At 44.3% G+C, this 22925-nt stretch overlaps 1 protein-coding gene across 1 annotated transcript; it reads left to right on the top strand.

The window, feature by feature from the left end:
* Positions 1-8393: 8393 nt before the first annotated feature.
* On the top strand, positions 8394-18330 carry DLEU7 (deleted in lymphocytic leukemia 7). The gene is made up of 2 exons (XM_009463139.1): positions 8394-8855; positions 18124-18330. The coding sequence occupies exons 1-2, from the start codon at positions 8394-8396 to the stop codon at positions 18328-18330; spliced, it is 669 nt and encodes a 222-aa protein (XP_009461414.1).
* The last annotated feature ends 4595 nt before the right edge of the window (positions 18331-22925 follow it).

Raw genomic sequence — 22925 nt, 5'->3', positions numbered from 1 at the left:
CTAGCCAGCTCACATCCTCGCTAGAAGCCTTGCAGGTCTGTCCCTACCAAGCCAGGCTCCGTTCCAGGCCCCTCTGGTCAGAGTCGGTTCCTCCTCCTGCCACCTGATATCCTGTGTGCAACACAAGCTCAAGTCCCTCAGCTCTTTTAAGCTCGATTTCCTCTCTCTGAACTCCTTGCTGAATTTAGGTGACCCATAATGTTTCCCAGAAGGTCCAATTATGAGTCGCTTGCTCTTAACATGTGAACCATCCTTCAGCACATCTGCAAAGTGAACTGTAGCTAGCACAGGTGAGACTGAGCCTGCAGCAACTCCCTTCCATGCCAAATAATGTGTATTTAGACTTTCAGAAAAACGTAAACCATTCTTATATCCCCGCTTCTAAAGACACAGGACTATTTGTGGTTTTTAATAAATAAATAACTAGTCCCACTTATTCCTGGCTAATATTAATATTGCTACTGTTAGGTTAGTTGTGGTAGCAGTCTGATGAACATTGTAAATTGGCAAAAGTATTGCTAAGAAAAGTAATCCCCGATCTCCCAGCACTTGTTCCTGCCTCACAGCATCCCTCCCTGTGCAAGCACAGCAGCCTGCATATCTGCAAAACAAGCTTCCCTGGGGAGGGAATCCATCTGAAGATTGGTTTTTTGCTGGGTAAATTTAAACGCAGGTCAGATTCTCACTCCAGTTCTCTGCACAGCTACAAAGGAGGAGGCGATGCAGAAGCAGGAATGCGAGGTGAGACTGGGAGAAGGTGGGACTGTGTCTTTCAGCACCAAGGCCACTTTATATTGACTTTTGGTGTCCATTGAACTGCAGCCTCAATTATTTTACCTGACGTTGCCCCTAAGGAAAATGCAAATTGCATCTCTTTCAGAGACCCAGAAAATTTAAAAAAATAATGCCATTCTATGGTAGAAACTGCTCTGAAAACAAAACTGTCAGTTCAGGTAATTGCATTTTCTTCAGTTCCTGTCAGATTTTACTCCCCAGATTTTATGTGGAGCTCTTAGTGGTTTCAGAATTTTTTAAAAAGAAGCTTTTGTGACTTACAAACTGTCAGAACACGGTTAGTAGTTAAAAAAAAAGTGTATACAGAATCTGAAACAGTTAATGCAGAATGATAAAGCTGTATTTCACTCATCCAGGAAAAATACCAGCCCTTTCTTTACTCCAACATCAACATGTTTACCACTGGGCTGGAGGGAAGACAACACCCTAGGTATACTCTTAAGAATAAAGTTATTTTGACCTGCAGGAATTTTCATTACTTTTACTCTCACAAATACAGTACAGATGTGGATATTAGGAGAAGGCATTTGAAAAGCCATAAAACTGCTACTCATTTTATCATCTACTTACAGTCTCTATATGATTACCCTGTCTTTAGCTACAGCAGCACATTAGTCAGCTGTGCTCAGCACTGACACATCGCAGATGAACCGCTCTGTGCACTGCTCCTGTGGTGCTCTAAAGCTGATAAAACTCAGCAGCTGTTATTTTCACTGGCTTATGCAGCGCGTAGTGGGTGTTCTGGTCACTTTATAAATATCACCTTTACACTTCCAAATGCTTATAAGCACATTTATTTCGAACAGAGTATCTCCACTTAGGTGCAATGTGTATTTAGTTGGTGTTATATAAAAAGGTCGGTTCTGAGGGCAAAACGTCTCCCCAGAATGACACGTACGAGAGGGAAAATATTTTTGTATTTGTATCCTAGGAACATACACCTAAGTCTGGTCAAGTGTTCACCGCAGGAAGAGCCACACTGGTGGAAGAGGTTGCAGCGCCCAGAGTCCCGACCCCAGAGCTGAGCCAGCAGAACCGGCCACGTGGGTTGTCTCCACCGCACCAGTGCTAAGCCACCCACGCTAGTTCAGGTGTTCATCATTTTGTAAGTGAACTGGGCTGACTCCATGCTTTCAGGACAAGGGACAAACCCAGCTGGGCCTCTGTGGGGACACTGACCTTTAGCAGGAGAATGGGAAGAGGCTGGAAAGGAGCAATAGAGGAAAATGTGATAGAGATCTGCAAAATGCTGGCAGCCATGGAGAAGGATTGACTACTCACTTGTCCCTTTCAGTACAAGACCGATGGGCTGTAAAGGAGCCAGGTTGAAAACAAATGTAAGGAAGTGATTCTTCAAGCAGAAAGCAGGCATGAACTTTGCTACCAGAAGACACTGCGGCTGCATGGGTTCAAAGGGAGAGTGGACAAGCACTTGGAGAGGGATCCACTATGGGTCACTAAACAAAAAAAATATCACAGGCACAAAAAAACACCTCTAGTTGAGAATGGTCAGAGGCTGTGGAAACACTTTACAGCTTACTTGCCTGTTCTTATTCATCAACAAGCATCCCATTGTGGCCACTGTTTTCCTTTTCCCTGGGGGAGACCATGAATATGGTTCCCCATTGCCACAATTCAGACAGACGAGTTGCCTGTTTTGTGGACAGCTGCAAGGTGAGTACACCCAAAATGCTGGGGATGAGTCTCATGCAGGGAAAACTGGGGGTATCCCCTGCTACTTTTGAAGTCAGAATATGGGCTTGGGGTACTCTGATCTAAACCAGTACGGCTGTCCTTAGGTTCAACATCCAGCCAAAGCAACAGACAATTAAATGGCAGAAAACGCCTGCCTGTGCTCAAAACTATGCTTCTGAAAACCTCTGCTTGTTATCCATGAACATTTCACATGTGTCTCTGAAAGTTTCTTGAGCATCTGTAATTGCTCAGCGCCTGGCTTATGCCTAAGCTCCATTAATATTCACTGTCCAGGTATGTCTCTGCCTAAATATCCATGGGGCTCATCCCCATGGGCAGTTGCACAATAGCAAAGCACCCCCCAGCACCTCCATGCTGGGCAGCAGTAGCTTCCACCCTCCTTTGTATAATGATGGTAGCTACTGGTAGAAAACTGGTAGCTTTTTGGGAGGTTTTACAGCAGAGCTGCTAGTGAGGAAGAACCAAGCAGCAGTTTAGCAGTGCAGGTGATGAGGGTTCAGTGCTCAAGCTCCACCTTGAACCTCTTTCATTCACCAGTGTTCCTGCCCTGCCTTGTTGATTAGTCGGGTAGTTAATATCCCCACCAGGAAAGGGAGGGACCAAGGTCTGGGTATATCTGGGTGAGGAGATTTTAACTCCTATTTCCCACAGTGCAAGGATAAATGAAATGGTTATTTCTGCTGCCCACCTCCCCACGTGGCAGCAGCAGCAGCAGAGCCCAGGCATATTTGCCCTTGGCAAACAGGAATGTCTCACTTGCTTTGACCTTGAGAGAGCTCCAAGGAGCATGCCCTCCACACCACTCCATGGTCCTTCCCCCTCCTGCTGCCACATTGCTGGAAATGCTTTGCCAGTCCAGAAACTAGTACAAGTAGAGAGCAAATAATCATTTGTGGCAGCCAGCTAGGGTAGAGGGAGGGCAGTATATAAGGAGGCTTCAAATCCTTTTTCCCATTACGCCGGATAGACTATACCTAATTTTTTGTCCCAGGCCAAAACAGCCCTGGGACATGGCCAGGAGCCCAGCACCTGCTTTTCCCAGAATGGCAGGGATACAAAATGATGTTCTCTTCTGCAGGCTCTTTCCCTAATGAGGCATTGAATCCTCTTCTAGCACAGCTTGAAGACAAGGGATACAACATTTCCCCAAAGAGCTTCTCAGCTCATAGTGGGGCCACACCTGTAAGAGATGAGAGTTGAAACCCTTCCTCCACTATGGTGGGTAAGAGCAGGGGTTGCCCTAAAAACTACTTACTGTAGCAGTGAATTTTATAAACCCAGATCATTTAGTGGGGCTGGTGGATCAGACTATACATCTGTCCTCTGCACATACCGAGCACCAGAACTTTCCCAAGAAAAGCACAGGGTGTACGATGAAAGGGCACAATGCAATTGCATTCTCCCCAGACACAAGTTTCTTCCTAATTCTCATCAGTTCCTGGTTGGATTTTGCCTTGAAGCTGAAGGGCTTGTATCTTTTATAAGAAGTGTTCTATCTCCACAACAGTCCAGAGTTCTCCTTAATAACATTCACGTTAAAAAAGAAAAGAGAAGAAGAGAGAAGAGGAGAGGAGAGGAGAGGAGAGGAGAGGAGAGGAGAGGAGAGGAGAGGAGAGGAGAGGAGAGGAGAGGAGAGGAGAGGAGAGAAGAGAAGAGAAGAGAAGAGAAGAGAGAAGAGAAGAGAAGAGAAGAGAAGAGAAGAGAAGAGAAGAGAAGAGAAGAGAAGAGAAGAGAAGAGAAAAAAGGAAAGAAAAAGAAAAAGAAAAAGGAAAAGAAAAAGGAAAAGAAAAAGAAAAAGAAAAAGAAAAAGAAAAAGAAAAAGAAAAAGAAAAAGAAAAAGAAAAAGGAAAAGGAAAAGGAAAAGGAAAAGGAAAAGGAAAAGGAAAAGGAAAAGGAAAAGAAAAAGAAAAAGAAAAAGAAAAGGAGAAAAAGATGTAATTAGGACAACCTAATCAGGTTCAAATTAGATCAACACATTCTGGTAACACATGTAGCACTTTTGCTGGACATGCGGTCTCTCCTGAGCCTGAGTGCTCCCTGAGCCTGAGTGCTCCCTAAGGTCCTACTCTGTCAGGGCCATCCCACCAGCACTGTAACGTGCAAATAGCAACAGCAGCAACCAACAGCACTGCAGACCCAACCATTCCTGGTAAATCCCACTGTCACCAGCTGGGGACAAAGGCTTATGGACTCACAGCAACTCGAGCTTTTTAAAAATGATTATCAGGTTTGATTGGGCTTTGGGGCTAGCCGCTACAAGATCTCAGACTCCCTTTCCCCCCTTGCAGTCCAGACACTCGAGGGCAGTGAGAGCATCCCAAATCTGTGCCACCCAACACTCCAGCACTATGCCTGCAAGGCCTCATCGTCCCGATACTGTCAGTAGGTGCCAACACAAACAAGAAACAGTGAGCACAGCACGGATGGGGGAAATGGCCTTCTCCCTGCATGCCGATGGAGATGGAGCGGCCCGTGGCACCGGCCCGGCAGCCCCTCCTTAACCGAGAGGCACCGAGCCGGGACGGCAGACCGCCGCAGGTGCAGAAAAGCCACGGAGCTTGAGTCTCCCCACAGATTTCCTATGTTCCTTCCAAAGTCACAATATTTTAATTGATATTTCTTGTGAGAATTCAACAGGTGCAACATAAATCCCACGGATTGTGCTGAATCCCACAAAACCTTGATTTTCATTTTGGAAGGAGCAGGGGGAAGAGGAGTTTTCTTGCTCTTTGGGTTTTTAGCCTTGAGCTACATGAGACAGAAAAAATGCTGTATTTGCTCAAAGTGCTGCCAGATTAAAATAAGCAGCTATTCGTCTTATTTTTCTGAAAGGATGGTTAACTCATTGAGAAAAACTCATTGGCTGTTACAACACATTCAATTATAGCAGAATTACAGTAGGGACAAACTTGGCTTTTCCTTAGACATCCTGGAGTGGGGGGCAAAAGCTTCCACATCCATTTCTGCCCCTTCAGACATACTCAGCAAAGCCGATGGGACAGCAGCAGTGTCAGGAAAAGAACCTCTGGATTTATGGATACACACTAGAACCCTGTTAAAAAGTTAACAAACCCTTTCTGCCATAGTTTCAGTTGTGAGGTGAGAGGTAGTAGTGGTAATGAAGGTAGATGTCACACCATTTGATTTCTCTAGCATTAAGTCGTGATATATCTCCTCTTGGTTTACTCTCTACTTGACCAATGGCTCAATATCTTCGGGGCTCCACATGGTGCATAGATTAACAGTGAACAGATAGGGAGGCAGATGTTGGAAATAAAGACAGCCTTCCACTTCTCGATTTTGCAATTGTCCATGTATAATATTTCTCTAAGAAAATTCCTGATAAGGGTTTGTTAGCGGGTTCGGAGGGGTTTATGTTTTTGTATTAAAAAAGTTTTGTAAAATGTTAATCCTCCCCAAAACTTCAGACCACCTAAGAAGACCATATTTCTAGCACTTAGAAAGTGAGCAAGCTGATAAACTGCAAATCTGTGTGTTCTTCTCCACACTCCTGTACCCACTTCTCTGCTCTTTTACCTCATTTGCAGTTTGGCTTGAGTGCCTGGCATGGGTCCTGCACTGACACCAGGCTAGTCTGATAGTCCCCTACAGGAAGGAACAGAGGTCTATCTGCTGATAGATGTCTATCAACTGATGGATGAGGTTTACACCTTTAGGAAAAAAGCTTTTTTCTTTTAAAATCAATACTAATGCTCAGCACCACAAGAACAGCAACAATAAAATTGCTGGTAGTGGTAATATAATGCTAACATTGATAATAATAATAAAGAACTTTAATGAGAACATACTGAAGATCTTTAAATCCTATAATACTAATTTCTCTTAGCAGAGTGAGACGTGATTTTTAAAGCAGAAATAACAAACTAGGTAGAAGGGACAATCCTTCCGTTCTTTCCATTATACGTACCAAAGGGGAAGAAATGGTGCTTTTTTTTTTCCACAGAAAATCTGAGATTTTTCACTGAGGATGAAAAGTTGAAATCTCAAACATTTTTGTAAATTAAAATCTAAAACCACCCCAAACACAAAATATGGATCAACACAAGCAAAACACTTACCTTACTCCTCCGTGGTGCCTTTTGCCAAGGTATATCTTGGCTTAAAAGCAGACCAAAAAAATCCCATTGAAAAAAACCCCACACTTTAAAATATATGCTTAGGTGTTTAAATACATTATGCTAACTTTCTAAACATTTTTCCTGTTTTTTAAACAAAAAATGATGAAAATGGATGTTCTCCAACAAACAGTGCATGTTCACGAATCCAGAATTTTTGACAAAAAGACAATTTTGGGGAAATTCCTGCTTAATTCTAAGTCATCTTTGCCCTCCTCTAGAAGCCCAAGGAACTCTAATACTTGATAGTTTATCTGTCTCTAGCCCTGAGATGAGATTGATACACCTGATTTTGGAAGAGACGGTGACAGTAAAGCCCTGCTCTGAGGAGTAGGAGAAAGACCAGCACTTCTCCAGAGGGAATTGCTGTGAGATGTTCTGCTGAGTGACTGAAGCAATGTAGGGGGATCCAAAGAGAGTGGGACCAGGCACGTTCCTCCTCATTTCCCCCTAACAAAGCAGATTTATCTACATTTATAAAGAACACAAAGCCGAGAGAATGCTACCTAAACTTTAGGGAGCAAATGGAAAGTTTAGATAAAAGTCTTTCAAGGAGAAATAATGAGCAGAAGTACAGTAGAAACAGTTGCTATATGGATAAGGCAAAATATTTGACAAGGAAAACATCTCTGAGAAGAAAGCACAAGGGTAGAGCTATTATAGCCTTTTCCCTCAGACTTCTTATTTTATAACATATTTCTAAAACACAACACCCACAACTGTTTTTCTTCATCTATCAAAGCATAAAATTGCCAGTCCTTTGACCTAACTTAAATGAAGGAAGTAGCAATGTTAGGTTTAATTAAAAACAGCAAATATTTGTACAGCTGTCCCTGGTTTCACAGCACAGAAATAGGTTTAGCATAAAATCTTACAGTTTTAAATCCTCTGGGAACCATATACAAAAACATATAGGATCCTTCTGGCTGACTTTCCAAAGCCAGAAATGCCTTTTTTTGGAGTTATTTCAGGTGGGGCTCATTCAGCCTTCCCGTTTCCAACCCACTGTTTTCCTACTTGAGATGTTTTTTTTCCTTTTTCCGTGCTCCAAATGCGGTACTGTCAGCTTTGACAGGTTTGGATGCATTTGATGCATTTTGGGGTTGTGAATAATAATAATAGTAATAAAACTGAGGGTAGGCTGAGAAGTTTTGACTTAGCAGCAGCTGTAGGTTTTTGATGGAAACTCTGATGGCTGGGCCTGGCTGGGCATTTCCAGGGGTCTCTGCCTGTTGGTGTGGGTGTCACTGGGAGCCACCTGGTGCAGGATACGGGAGCATCAACCAGATCTGCACCGAACATCTCTGAAACCGGGAGGGGTTTGGAATGAAAGGTTTTGCTCCTGGCCCTTGCTCTCCTTTTAAATTACACATTGAAACACATTGTAAAATCCTTCAGCACCGAGCTTTATAACACAGCCTCCGGAGGGCTGACTCCACGCGCACCCCACCCCCTTGGACGGGTGAGCCTTGGCAAGCTCTCTCCCAGCAGGGACCACGGGAGGATTTACACCGCCTTGTGCAAAAGGCTCGGTGGCTCCGAGCTCTGCACCCACCCGCCAGTCCCTCCCGGGGACCTGCAGGTTTCAACTTGCCGAAGCCAGCCCGGGGGGGGCTGGAGAGGCGGGTGGGGTGGGTGGCCACCCACCATGGGGCCAGAGATAAGAGGGAAGAGGGAGGGAAGGGGCCAAATTGGGTTTAAAAAGCCGCACTCAGGTCTGGAGCGGGAAGGGAGATAGGAAGGCTGATGGCCGGTCCAGCCACTCTGCTTGTGTCTGTCAGGCACCAGGCAGGGGCTCTTCGCACCCTCCAGGCTGCTGCAGGCCCCCATCCTCCCCGCAGCCCCCCGCAGCCTTCCCACACCCAAACCTTCAGCGCCAGCAGGTCTGGCACAGCTTGGCACAGCCTGGCAGAGGAGATGGAGGTGTCCGAGCCTGGTGGGGCTCAGAAGCTGGAGGAAGAGAGAAAAGCCCCAGGGAAAAGCCCTAAGGAAGGAGAAGAGAGTGGAAACCTATCTCCTCTCAGCCCAGGCAAGCCCAGGCCAGAGAGGCTGGCCCGGCCAGGGCTGGTGAGGTGTGAGACGCTTCGAGAGATGGCTCTGCGCAGCAAGATGTCCCGACTAGTAGAAGCGACTTCCCAGCTTGTACAAGTAGAACAGACTCTCCTGCTCCCTCTCCTACAGCAGCATCCTCTTCTTCTCCATCCAAAAGTAAGTAAGAGACAGAAGTACACTCATCTCGGGCTTTTGGCAGAAGGGCAGTGGACTGCACCCATAATTGCACGTGCTGGGTCTTGCCATGTGGACTGGAAGAGTTTCATTTACATTAATATTCAATTAAGTAATTTAAGCCTACAGGCTGCCAAACAGAAAGCTACTGACAGTTCAGTGTAGTTGCATCACAGGGGTTCAGGGGATAAAAACACTTTTTGGCAGAATGAAGGCTTACTGACATGCTGAGTAGCCTGGAAAGATTATCTAGAGCTTTTTCAGAAGCCAGCTTTATATGTCTAAATTTCTATAAATGCACATAAAGTCTTAAACTATAAAGCTATTCTCCAGTTCTAAAAGAGCCAAAAAACAACACAAGATGCAGAGATGACCGGTAACCTGCAAGTGAAACATGACCGACCTGCAGAGCCCATGGTTGTTCCAGATTGACATGCTATATATCCAGCATATGAGACCCAATGAACATATACCTGAAAAAAATCCTCAATTTTCCGATAAATACAATGGGTTTGCATATTACTCCAGGAAGAATTCTAAGAAAAAGCCTAGGTATGGGCATGCAATTCATGGGTTTAGTTGTTGGAGTCCAATGTGTCTCCTGTGTCTTGTTCCAAGTCAGTTTACTTTGGCATTGCCCAAAAGGTCTTTGCCTTATGATGAGTCTTGGGTGTACCATGTAGAACAGGATGGCTGTTCTTATCCAATTTTTAGCACCAAAGGTGCATGCCACAGAAACCCCATTAGCAGTAGACACCAATTGCTGGGCCAGCTGAGCTAAAACTAGAATCTGCTCTTTTGCTTTTATGCCAACCTTCCCAGCACTGACCAGCACAATGTGGGAAGCTGGGGGATACTGAAGCAGCAAAGATGTAACCACTTAAAGTCTCATCTGGTGGATAAATATTTGTGAACAAAATTTTACTATGACTTCTGGTTTCTCAGTATCTTGGTGATGAATTTGAGATATTGCAAGATACTGTTTTTACATCTGCTAGATCATTGTACTGAGTCCAGCTGGCTTTGTGATTGTTCATGATTTGTTAAAAATCAAATCCAAGCTATCTCAAGTCAAGATACAACTTACTCATAAACTCAGTCACCAAGAATCATAAGCAACCTTTGAACATTTGCGTCCAAATATTTTCAGTCTCCAGGAATATTCAGCTAAGAGTCCACCAGGAATAAATACACCTAGAAAGGGAAGGGGTGATATTGGAAGCTATGCATGACATAAAAAAAGTGTGTTAAAAATCACATTAAATTGTTAGACATTATTCTTAAAAAATGAGAGTACAGTGACAGGTTGGACTTCTGCAATACCAGTTTTCCAGTAAGACTCCTTCATTGCTCGTAATTTAAAATAAACAAGGCTAATGACATTTGTTTGTTTTACAAACAAATGCTAGCTTGATGAAATACAGCCACCTCAGCAAAGGTTTTATTTTCTTCCTCTTCTTTCCCAGAACCACTTTAATATCTACTTGTATGAAAGCATGTGTTTAGATACCACTGGGAATACGGTTTACTTTGGATTCTGATTTTCCTATTCTACTTGAAGCTAAGTTAGGTCCTTTTTTCACTGAAAACCCATTATCATGACCAGCTGAGCTCTGGGACTTTCCCCTCTTCCCTTCTACAATGAGGTTACATAAATTCTGCACTAGGTTTCCTCAGACCCTGTGTCACGGATAACCGACCCCTTTAATTGCGAGTAGTTTCGCTGCTGCAGATTTGATTTTGAAGTAAATTGGATTCCAAGGGATCCATTTCTATTATAACCTGTTCATAAATTTAGATGAACAAGCCCTTAAAAATAAGCTCTAAGCCAATGAGTTGGCCAAAGTCCCTTCATAATGGCAGCCCGTCCACTCACCGTTTTTGAAGGAAAGGTCTGGGTTTATGTCTCAGAGACACTCACTCACACTAGTAGTCAGTATTTGATACTTCTCATTTATTGCTATGGTTATGTCTCTTTCAGTTCCTTCTTGACAATCCTGACTTTCCTGTTTTCCATTTGTTTTGGTGTTTTTCCTTGTTTTCCTTTTATTGGTTTATGGTATCAATATTGGTTTATCAGCTGAACTGGTTCAAAAAATCACTCTATAAAATGGTCCCAAAGCAGACAGACATAAGGTTGAAGAAAAAACAGATTCAAGGAATGGAAAGGACAACACTGAAATAACTCATCCCCTGTAGGTACTGGGAACAATGCTTTCTGCTGTGCCCTAGTGCCCATTAGACAGTGCTAGTCCGCAGCAATTAAAATGTAGGTGTTAATTTCTGATGAAAAGTGACACCCTCACAAGAATTTGGAGCAAATCCTTTACTAGCGACAGTAAGCACGTTGTTACTGATTTTGCCTGCAGTACGACTGCAAAGGGACTGCTTAGCCAAAGGGTCTACGTGCAGATGGGGAAGGGTGAGGGGCCTCTTCCCCCACATCTCGGGACCCAGGTGACCACGTTGCCCCGCTGCCTAACCAGCTGCTTACTGGCATTTCTCCCACAAGCAAACTCCTCGTGCCTTCTGCCTCCACAAAGACGCCCTGTAATAATGTCCGCGTTTTCTCTCTCCTGTAATTACACTGCCAAGGTGAACATAACGGCCTTTTTTTTAACAGAGATTCTGTATTTTAAGCAGCAATGTGAGTGCATTTGAAAAGGAAAAATACAAGGTATAAAAGCTTCCCGAAATAGCAACGTGCGGCTTGCCCTGGCTGTGCTCAGGTGCAGCTATGTATTACTCCAGCTTTTTGATAACATCCTGTCTCCTGCGCTGAAGTTACCGAGGGGTCACAAGGACGGTACTAAATCAGAAATATGTAGTGGATTGGACTGGGCCAATCTCGACAGCAGCCAGCAGGGAATGGAATATAAATCATGCTAAGAAGTTAAAATAGCCATCCCATTTGCAAAACAGTCATGGTATTTTTGTTAAGGGGGAAAAGAAAATAGTGTCCTTAAAAGGTGCCAGATTGGCAGGGCGGGATAATAAAAAAACTTCTGACTGTGCAAGTTTCTCCTGCCCCATATGTGCCGTTGCTTTGCCCAGTGTGGAGGAAGAAGGTTGGGGTGGCAGGCTCGGTGCTCCTACCCAAAAGGAGCAGCAGCAGCAGACCTGCACATCCACCTGTAGTTCCCTTGCCCTGGATGTCCTGTCAAGGTGAAACAGTACAGTTGCTGTGAACAGAGAGCTTTGGCTGGCACTCAGGAAAGAAAGGAGAGTTTATGAAGTTTGGAAGAAGGGGCAGGCAACTCAGGAGGACTACAAGGATGTCATGAGGTTATGCAGGGAGAAAATTAGAAGGGCCAAAGCCCAGCTAGAACTTAATCTGGCTACTGTCATAAAAAACAATAAAAAATGTTTCTATAAATACATTAGCAACAAAAGAAGGGCTAAGGAGAATCTCCATCCTTTCTTGGATGCAGGGCGAAACACAGTGACAAAGGATGAGGAACAGGCTGAGGTACTTAATGCCTTCTTCACCTCAGTATTTAATAGCAAGACCAGTTGTTCTCGGGGTACCCAGCACCCTGAGCTGGAAGACAGGGATGGGGAGCAGAAGGAAACCTCCCTAATCCAAGGAGGAATGGTTAGCGACCTGCTACACCACATAGACACACACAAGTCTATGGGGCCAGATGGGATCCACCCAAGGGTACTGAGGGAGCTCACCAAGCCACTTCCCATCATCTGTCAGCAGTCCTGGCTAACCAGGGAGGTCCCAGTTGACTGGAGGTTAGCAAATGTGACGCCCATCTACAAGAAGGGTTGGAAGGAGGATCTGGAGAACTACAGGCCTGTCAGCCTGACCTCAGTGCTGGGGAAGGTCATGGAGCAAATCACCCTGAGTGTCATCACGTGGCACATATGGGACAACCTGGGGATCAGGCCCAGTCAGCATGGCTTTATGAAAGGCAGGTCCTGCTTGACTAAGCTGATCTCCTTCTATGACAAGGTGGCCTGCTCAGTGGATGAGGAAAAGACTGTGGATATTGTCTACCTAGACTTTAGTAAGGCCTTTGACACTGTCTCCCACAGCATTCTCCTGGAAAAACTGGCTGCTCGTGGCTTGGATGGGCGTACTCTTTGCCGGGTAAAAAACTGGCTGGATGGCCAGGCCCAAAGAGTTGTGGTGAATGGAGTTAAATCCAGTAGGCAGCCCGTCACAAGTGGTGTTCCCCAGGGCTCAGTGTTGGGGCCAGTTCTGTTTCATATCTTTATCAATGATCTGGGTGAGGGGTTTGAGTGCACCCTCAGTAAGTTTGCAGATGACACCAAGTTGGGTGGAACTGTCAATCTGCTGGAGGGTAGGAAGGCCCTACAGAGGGACCTGGACAGGCTGGATCGTTGAGCCGGGGCCAACTGTACGAGATTCAACAAGGCTATGGGCCGGGTCCTGCACTTGGGTCACAACAACCCCATGCAACACTACAGGCTGGGGGAGGAGCGGCTGGAGAGCTGCCTGTCAGAAAAGGACCTGGGGGTGTTGGTTGACAGCCGCCTGAATATGAGCCAGCAGTGTGCTCAGGTGGCCAAGAGGGACAATGGTATCCTGGCTTGTATCAGAACTAGTGTGGCCAGCAGGACTAGGGAAGTGATTGTTCCCCTGTACTTGGCACTGGTGAGGCTGCACCTGGAGTACTGTGTTCAGTTTTGAGGCCCTTCACTACAAGAAGGACATCGAGGTGCTGGAGCGTGTCCAAAGAAGGGCAATGAAGCTGGTGAATGGTCTAGAGCACAGGTCTTATGAGGAGTGAATGAGGGAGCTGGGGCTGTTTAGCCTGCCGAAAAGGAGGCTGAGGAGAGACCTTATTGCTCTCTACAACTACCTGAAAGGAGGTTGTAGCCAGGTGGGGGTCAGTCTCTTCTCCCTAGGAAGGAGTGATAGGATGAGAGGAAACAGCCTCAAGCTGCGCCAGGGGAGGTTTAGGTTGGATATTAGGAAAAATTTCTTCACCGAAAGGGTTGTCAAGCCCTGGAACAGGCTGCCCAGGGAAGTGGTTGGGTCCCCATCCCTGGAGGTATTTAAAAGACGTGTAGCTGTTGTGCTTAGGGACATGGTTTTGATATCCTGCAGAAAGTGACCCAAGGGAGAACAGTGCATTGCCTCTGCTAAGCCTGCCTGCAGCTGTGCCAGCCACAGGCTTTGTTTTCCTGCTATATCGAGACCCATCCCTGGGAAACAAAACAGAAACCACAAGCTCATTGCAGGGCCAAACAATAGCACAGCATCAGGCATTGCTGACTTTGGCCACAGGTGAACTGAAGACCTGAAGATGTCCTGCTCCTCAGGAGAAGAGCAGCGAGGGCTGGTGCAGCCAGACATCTCTGCCAGCTGCTCAGCACAGCATAAGCCCAGGGCTCTTCACCCAGGGGATTTGCACCTTTTGGGGGAGGAATATGGAATGGGTGGCTGTTGCTAGATGGCATTTCTAATGATAGTTAATAAACTTGTTTTCTGGTTGCTGATTTCCTGACACAAATCAGAGATCGGTTCTCAGTACCAAAGTGACTCATTCTTCCTTGTGCGAGAGATCTGAAGACTGATTCATAAATAATGGCTTAGGGATGACGGAAATGAGATAAATTGCTTTCATTATAATTCACATAAAACAGCAGCAGAGTCTCTGCTTGCCACCATGGATTGAACAAATGTGCCAGCATGCACGTTTTTCATTTTGCAGCCGCTGATATTATGAAGTTGTTCCTGGACCTAACAGCTTTGAATGTTCATTTTTTAAAGTAATTAATATGAAGACCGATCCTGGAAAAAATTGCCTCACCCTCCATAAAGTTATTTGCAAGCTGTAGGCATCAATACTCGTTTGTGTGGAAATTTTTTTAAATACTGACAAATGGACAATTTGAAGTTCTTCAAGTGAGGAATTGCCTCCAAGATCTTTCTGGAAGCTCAGAGGAAATATGCTTAGGCAGTTCCATTTTATGAATATGATAGTGCTGCACTCCACATGCATCTGCACCTGCTGTGTTAGAAAGAGGCTTTGCAGCAGCAAACTGCAGAATGAACTACACTAGGGGCTTGGGGGATTTTTTTTCCACAAGAATAGTAACTTTATAAGAAATTATTAACAACTCCACCATTCTCGGTGGTATATGTCTTAGGAGATATCTTCCAAATGCAACTGTTTTAGAAAACAGCTGGTGAGAGATGGATGCAGACTTGAGGTGGGGCTTATCTGCCTCACAGAGGTTTCCTAAAGACTGAGCTGCTCAAGCCGTGTTCCCTTTAGGGTCATCAGAAAGAACGAGGCACTCCAGATTCAGTTCATCCTGTAATAGCCTTCTAAGATGGGTCAGATAAACTGTTCCTATTGCTCCCCACTGACCACATGCAGAGCTTCTGGGAAAAACCTCCAGCTTAGACTTTCATGTGCCCAAGCAATGCCACAGGAATCACTTTCTAAAATGACTGTTTTATTTCTCCAGAAGTTGAGCTATCCCAAGTATTTATACTGGAAAAATATAAAATAGGTCAGAGAGGGTGGAGGCGCTGAGTTACCAGGAATGGACATTAGGAGCTCTGGCACTCCAGCCCCAACTCCCAGATTTTGGCCTGCCAATCATGGAGAGCATCCAGCACCTGGACCAGGGCACCACCATTCTGCCTTCAGTGGAAATTTTTTCTACCAGGGTGCATGGAGATTAAGAAAAAATGTTGAGGGTTGGCAGTAGGCTGGGGTCTAAAATTTGAGCGTGCTGAAGAAAAAGGCAGCTGTCTGTAAGAGCCAGCTGTAGGAATCTGTTGGATGGGTCAGGTTGGCATCTCTGAGTAAAATAAAAGATGGAAGAAAGCATTTTGTATCTTCTCTAAGGAAGTCTTTGTAAAAGTGGCCTCTTCATAAATGCAAAGCAACTTGGTGGATAGTATCAATTTTATGTTAAGGTTCAAAAATAAAAGCTGGGCCATCAGAAACATCCTGAAACTTCAGCCTACCACTGAGTGACAACTGCATGAAACAGACCCAGAGCAGTGGAAAATTTTAAGCCATAAATTAGAGAGCCTTAAAACTAGTAGGCCATGCTGTTTTTATTCTGGGGGAGGTTCTTTATTAATTCATCTGTCTAAACATATGGATCTTGACAAATGAAAGCTGCAGGGAGGATCTGCTCCTGTCTTGCAATTGAAAACACTTAAAATCAAATCACTGCAAATATTCCTGTTACCTTCTCTTAAAGGAGCCGTTGCTTTCTATCAGTTCAGCTCACAAGGGCCCTATTTCCTGAAGTTAAAACGGAAAGAATTTTTAGTCTGAACCTTTTTCTTTTCCTTCAGGTAGTTACTGCCCACTTTTACTGAAAGGGGAGAGATAAGTCAAGTTTTTATTCTCTGTCATGTATCCTAAAGCTCCCATGTGCTGGACACCTGCAAAAGCTAGCAAAGCTAGCTTGTTTACTTAGTGCAATTTATTTGACCTTTAATATATTTGAGTAAGGATTTTATACCTAAGGCAACTTTACAGAACAGATTTGAAAGGTGACCTTCAAAGGAAACATCAAAATCTTTCTGAAAAAGGAAACTTTGGAAATATATGTGAAAAAGGCTGCTTTTCAGCTAACCTCCTGACTCAGGACTCCCTGGCTTTTTGGCACAGGGGCATATCAGAAAAATGAGTTCACCTTGCTCACAGCAGACCCGCAAACGCTATCGTACAATACCTAAGGGCCCGCGAATGGTGTTGGATGGCTAGTTTCGGTATTTCCATAATGAATGCCTTCTATTTGCTGGCTGGGGCAGTCATTCATCACTGGTTTTGATGTTAACCCACATTTTAATCCTTCAACTGCAAAACCTTTTTGCTGTTACTATCATGAAGCTGGGATTCTCTAGGTGAAATGGAGTTCTTAAAACTGGTTTCTTTGTTGTTTTTAACAACAAAGGTAAAACCCACAATAAGGCTGAACCTTCATGCTTTTAAGAATAACATTAAAACTCAATTTCCTCTTAGCTAAAAGCACAGGCTGCTACTAACTAAAAGAGTAAATACATCAAGTGAAGGAGGTAAGAGGTGCCAAAATCTGGTGTGTACCACATGCTACAGGAGAAGGTTCCCCCATCCCCTACAGCTTGTCCTGGAGCATTCATTGCACGTGAGACCCTGTGAAGGCATAGGCTGTGCCTGAGATGATATTTGCACATGAATTTTAGGATGACAGAGGCTGATCCTGCTACCAGAAAAAGATGTTTTGTCCTCTTCACCTCCAAATGCTCATTCCCAGCACTGAGATGCTCCTTCCTTTGTGCTGACACAGCCCTTTCCTAGAGCAAACCAGGCTGGGGAGCCATTGCAAGTTCTCTTCTCTCTGCTTCTACCATCTGCTCCTACCCCTCTTTTAGGGAGAGGTAGGAGCGGATGGGGTAGAGGGGAATATTTTATTTTAGTGGTTGTATAAATGTGCATAGTAGAGATGCACCTGCCTTACCTATTCTGGCCCAGCTAATGTCAGGCAGAAGGTTGCCCCTGCCATAGGCAAAGTCCTACAGCCAGCAGTTCTACAGGTCCTTAGGGGAAAACTGGCTCCACTTAGCTTTTTTCTGAACACAGCAGGCAGGGGTTTCCATGAGCTGCAACATACGATGCTGGTTTGACCGGCTTAAGGAATGCATTTGCCCCATGCAGAGCGTTTCTCTAGTATGGGCAGGTGTTAGAGCAGCACTTCTCATGCTGCAGGGCATGCCACATCTGAGGGACTGGGAATTCTTCATAATTTGTTACGGTGTGCAACCAGCACAAGGTCACCTGCCTCACTGGTGATCCCAGCCACGTCACAGATGAGGGACACTGCATGGAAGTGATGCTTCAGCGAGGGCTGCTGTCACAAAGTCCCCTTGGGAGCCACTGGGAGCTCTCCAGAGATGTCTGGATATAACATTTCCCTGAGATTCTACCCTTGCCTGTCAGGGTAGGGGGAGTTGAATTGCTTGAGGACAGCTACAAAAGGTCTGTCTGGTAGAAACAGAATTAAAAAAAAAAAATCAATTGCTGATGCCTGGGGAAGAAAGTGCCCCTTAAAAGTAAGTGAAACTGCTACCCAAGGCTTCCTGCCAAGACAGCTTGCAGCAGTATTTAATGGTTACACTACATGTATCTCAAAATTGAAGATTCTGTTTCACACTAAATCAGAGATGAACATTCATGATTAGGAAGTTTCTGCTTAGAAAATCATGCCTAGAAAATTTGGAGAGCATTATTTTTCACTCAGTTCTTTTTGCTTTTGTTTTTAGGATAGCATTGAGTTTAGAAACATCTGTAGCCATATGGCTTTACAAAGAGAGGGACAACAATTTGAGAGAGACTTACATGAAGCCCACCAGTGTTTGAAGACCATCACTGAGAAACTCATTCGTTCATTGGCAGTTTTCCCCTCAGATTCTTATATCCCGGTCCGATCTGCTCTGAGAGAAATCCTGCAAAATCTCCTGGCAATGTGAAACAGCAGGCTGCTTGGCCAAGGAATGAGCAAGGCCTACGAGCTATAGTGGTCCTATAAGAATAACAGATAACTTGAAAGGTGAATCCTGGAGATTTTGCTGTAGCAAGAGTTCCTGCTGACTTTACATCAGTGAAGACTTCCCAATGCAGATGATGTTCCAGCAAAGTACTGAATAGTCTTCTCATATCAAACTCATACCAAAGTCATGTTAATGGGAGCTGGGAACATCTCCAGAAGTTGCTCTGGAGGAACAGGAATTAATTCTTAAATAATAAGGTCTCAAAATGAATACAGAAAGATGGAGGCTGAGAAGACAACCATCAGAAATCTCTATTTTCTTCACAGCACAAGAAAATACATTTTCAAGTACTTATTTATGGAGCGGACACTTGAGAGAGACAGAGAAAATATAGTGCTTAAGTATGGACTCTGTCATGAGAAGGTATACAGCCTGATTATGCTGCAAATAAAGGTAGCCTGCTAAATCTTTACTGCATTTTACCATAATAAGCCAACAAACCAATGGAAAGTGAAGGTGCAGTATCTTCCGTTGAGAAAAGAGAAAAAAAAGAAGAAAAATATGTGGGACCAGTGGGATCAATCACTTTAAAGCAATAAAAGATCTTGGTAGATGATCCAGTGGAGGTGAATGGAAAGCAAAGCAAAAGAGGCATTAACACAGTGAAGCAAAGGTATTTATAAACTGAGGTGAAACATTTGTGAAGATTGCTTTGCAGAGCTTTCTCAGCCCCTGTGACTGTGCAGCAGACAGCATAAAACTCCGTTCTACTGCCAAATCAGGAGGGTTTATGAAGTCACTTACTTCTGTCAAACAGCTGCAGCTGTAAGGCTGAGAAGAGGCATTCCCCCCTTCTTTTTGCAATAAGATTTAATGTCTGTGTGATTTCTGAGCAGGAATAACGGCTTGTAAAACTTTTTTTTTTGTTTTTTTTCAAAGGGATAAATTAAGCTCCTTTTAACTGTGATTTGGGTACTAGGTGAGGGAATTTTGTAGACTCTGAGATAGAAAAGTATCTCTTTCCATTGGCTGGAGGAGTGAATTTCCACATGTGATTTTTTTTTCTTCTTTTTTTTTTTTTTTTTAATGTGTGATCATGAACATCATCAGCTGAATACTTTCCGAGTGTGGTTCCATACTCTGATTGATTTGCCATATTTTATGTTCACACTTTAAATGTTACACTGGTGTCATTCTCACAGCTATAATTAAGGCTACCTCAAAACACATATTCACTAGTTCTCAGTGTGAATGCAGACAACTGCCCTGGGTTGAAATTTTGCATGGGATGTCTCAGCTTAGAATTAATTTAGAAATGGGAAGAAAAAACATGAAAGTCAGGCCAGCACCAGATATCTCCTTTTTTTTTTTTCTTTTGAGTGTGACTCCCTCCCTCAAGGGAAGAGGAAAAAGGGCTCTGTTGGGAGCAGAACACGGTGGTGTTTGCCAAAGTGTTGTGATCTCCAGGGCAACGCTGAGCATAATGGCAGGCAGCAAACAAGCGGAGGGGATGCACACAAAGGTGTTATACACATCCCTATACAGGTATTAGTGAGTGTGTATCTACTGTTGTTGGCACCACCCTTCATAGCAAAGGGACAGAGGCCTGAAGAAGTCCTGTGAAATGAGTCTTTTGGCTATTTTTCTAATGTTATCCCCTCAGAGGAGAGATATGTGGGCAGCAGAGAGGCCGGGGGAGGAAACCTGTGTGAAGGCAGCTGCAGCCGCAGCTCTGAGGTCCCCCTGCTTTGCAGAGCGCAAAGCGGCGCCATTGCCCCCTTGCTTTGGTGTGACAGCCACCCACTGGAGCCCAGACCCCTCTCGCCCTGGTTGCGAGGGGCTGTTTCTTTATTTTCCACCGTTTAGGCAGACCACTCCCTGGCTTTCTACAGTTGTTTCTATTAATTCACTCTATCTGCTCTCACACACAAGCACCCAATTACAGGGTCTGTGTTCCAGTATCTTCAGCAGGGCATTAGCCCCAAGCACAAATGGTTTTATCTCCAGTTTCATTAAAAAGTCCTTTAAAAGAAAAGCTTCCCTAAGGACTCTCCATACTCCTCACTTGTATCCAGCTCAGTGCACTGAAATCCTGGTCTGAAGATCAATAGCAAGATCCCATTGACTTCACCAGGGCCAGAATCTGAGCTATGCTCTCCAAGTCAAAGCTGTCATCATCAGCATTGCTAACAGAGTTGGCATCGGGAAGGCTCTGGAAAAAAAAAAAACCAACAGGCTGATTTCAACTCTCTTTGCCCAGTCACATGCATGCGCACACAAAAGTGATGACCAAGTACAGAGGAACGAAAGCATTTGGCAGGTAATTTTCTCTTCAAGCTTCTAAGAAACTAGCAAGTGCTACAGATTAAAAGTACATTATATCTAAAAAAATACTCCGGCCACAGTTCCACCAAATTGGACAGGTTCCCTTCTGTATTGCTCTAGGCCTGCAGAGATCCCTAGCAGGTAAGAACCACAAGACCCGGAGACTTAGGGGAAATTTAGGCCTTCTGAATATGACTCTTCATGTTTTTTACAAGAATTAGTGTTTATGCTGAAAATTTCCAGAACTCTTTCTTTCCCAAACATTCCTACTTAAAATGAATATTTTGATTCAAGGCCATTTAAAAAGAAAACATTGTTAAATTCTTTGAAATTCTGGGTAGAAATCTAAGAATCCTTTGGGAAACTTCGTCTTGCATGGGACTATACAGCGCAGGTTTTCAATTCCTCTCCTTGTCCTCGAGATGATGGTGCAACAGAATGGAAGGGCAATGGGTTCTCAGGCCCTGAATCTGCAAACACTTTGAGTATGGTTTCATGACTCAAAGTGCTCACATTACTATGGTTTAATAAGTTACCACCCATCAGCTGAGCTGTGGCAACTGCCTGTGCACATACAATTAGCTCACCCTAATTGCAATATGTGCAACTCGCCCCCTTTCAGGAGATCAGTGCAGCTGCACATTTATATCAAGTTACTCCTTGGTATGTTTGAGGCTCCAGGCCCTGTCTCATCATACCTTAATCGAGATGGAGTGTGGTAGCAGATATAAGCATCTGACATGCCCCTGAGGTGGGGATTCACAGCTCGCCCGCCTTTGTGGCCTCGGCAGGCTGGCGGACCCCCGCCATGGCGAGCAGCCCTCAAGCTAGGGTGCAAGCTGCTCTCTGCAGCATCATGTTTGCTATGCAGCAGGCGAAAATCAGAGCATCGTAGAGAATAGCCTGCCTCTGACGCAGGAAGCGAGGATGGTGCAAGGGGACCTGCTGCCCTCGCTCAGTGGTGGCTATGTCACCAGTTCGTGCATCACCGGCACGGCTGCCACACCTAAAAAAACCTCACTCTTTTATGCTAAGATACTCCAGTTTGGGTTCAGATGGAGAACAAACACTGTTTGCTCTTCTGTGATTTCATATACCCACCCCAACATCCTGCTCCGGAGCATCTGTGTTTCAGAGCTCTCTGTATGCATCTTCCCTTTTCTGTTGTGCTTTCCAAATAACACCACCCAATTTAGCACAACTGCTGTGCATACGATCCACAAAACCAGCCTGTTCGTCTGGGTTATGTATTTACATCTCCTGCTACCAGGCATTTGATGAAACACCTTCCTCCTCCTTACCGGTCTTTTTGGGCTTTGATGACTCAAATCCTCACTCACGTGAGCAGCCCTTGCTTGAACACGTACTCTGTTGTTTCAACTGGGTCTTCCTACAGTAGCGTCTAAAGGATCAGGATGTTTCCCACCAGCATGCCAGGTTTCAAGCACAAGATACACTTGCTACGTCAGGAAATTAGTGAATAAGAAGCTGAACCGGCAAAGAAACCCTGAGCCTGAATGCATCAACGATTCTATCTGATAAAAGTATTTTCCTATTATACTCAGCACCTGAGGCTCAGGTTAACAAATGGGATAAAGTAGTCCAGGAAAATAGAAAACGTATATAGTAACTCAATAAAAATGTACACACACACCCTTTTTATTGCATGTGTAGAACTACTTGAATTTTATTTCCAAAATCTAAATATTGATGAAATTTCAAGACTGAAAAAATAAATTAGAAAAAACGTTAATGATTTTTCAGTAAATATTTTTTCCTAAATAGATTTCATGCTAACTGCCCTGCATTTTTTTTTTTTTAGCTGCTTGAAATAGCTTGAGATTTAAATCAGAAAAGAATCCTGGAACATTTTTTTCCAGAAGGTGTTAGTTTTTGCTTTGACCAGTCCTATCATATAGGTAACCTTTTTATATCCCTGTAATAAATTTCATCTGTCATTCACCTTTGAGCCGTGCACCTGCACTCACGAATCCCTATTCTGGGACTGCTTTAGCCTTTCAAATTGCTGACCAGCTTCAAACAAGCACAGCTGCTTGTTTGTCAAACATTAAAGTGTGTTTCCTTCACAGCCAGCTCCAAATACTTGGTCCTAGATCAATGCCAGGATAAATGTGCAATAGCTGGTGAACCACCACAGCTAGAAATTGAATATTTTAGGCTGAATATCCCATTGCTTGGAAGTGGCTGTCACTTTGAGCCTACCCAGACAATTCAGAGGTTGCTAAATT

The sequence above is a fragment of the Nipponia nippon genome, unplaced genomic scaffold (genome assembly GCF_047370975.1).
Source record: "Nipponia nippon isolate SJK-2023a ecotype South Korea unplaced genomic scaffold, ASM4737097v1 scaffold_2, whole genome shotgun sequence".
In the NCBI taxonomy this organism is placed as follows: Eukaryota; Metazoa; Chordata; class Aves; order Pelecaniformes; family Threskiornithidae; genus Nipponia; species Nipponia nippon.
The sequence above is the reverse complement of the archived record's forward strand: the minus strand, read 5'-3'. Positions and strand labels throughout refer to the sequence as shown.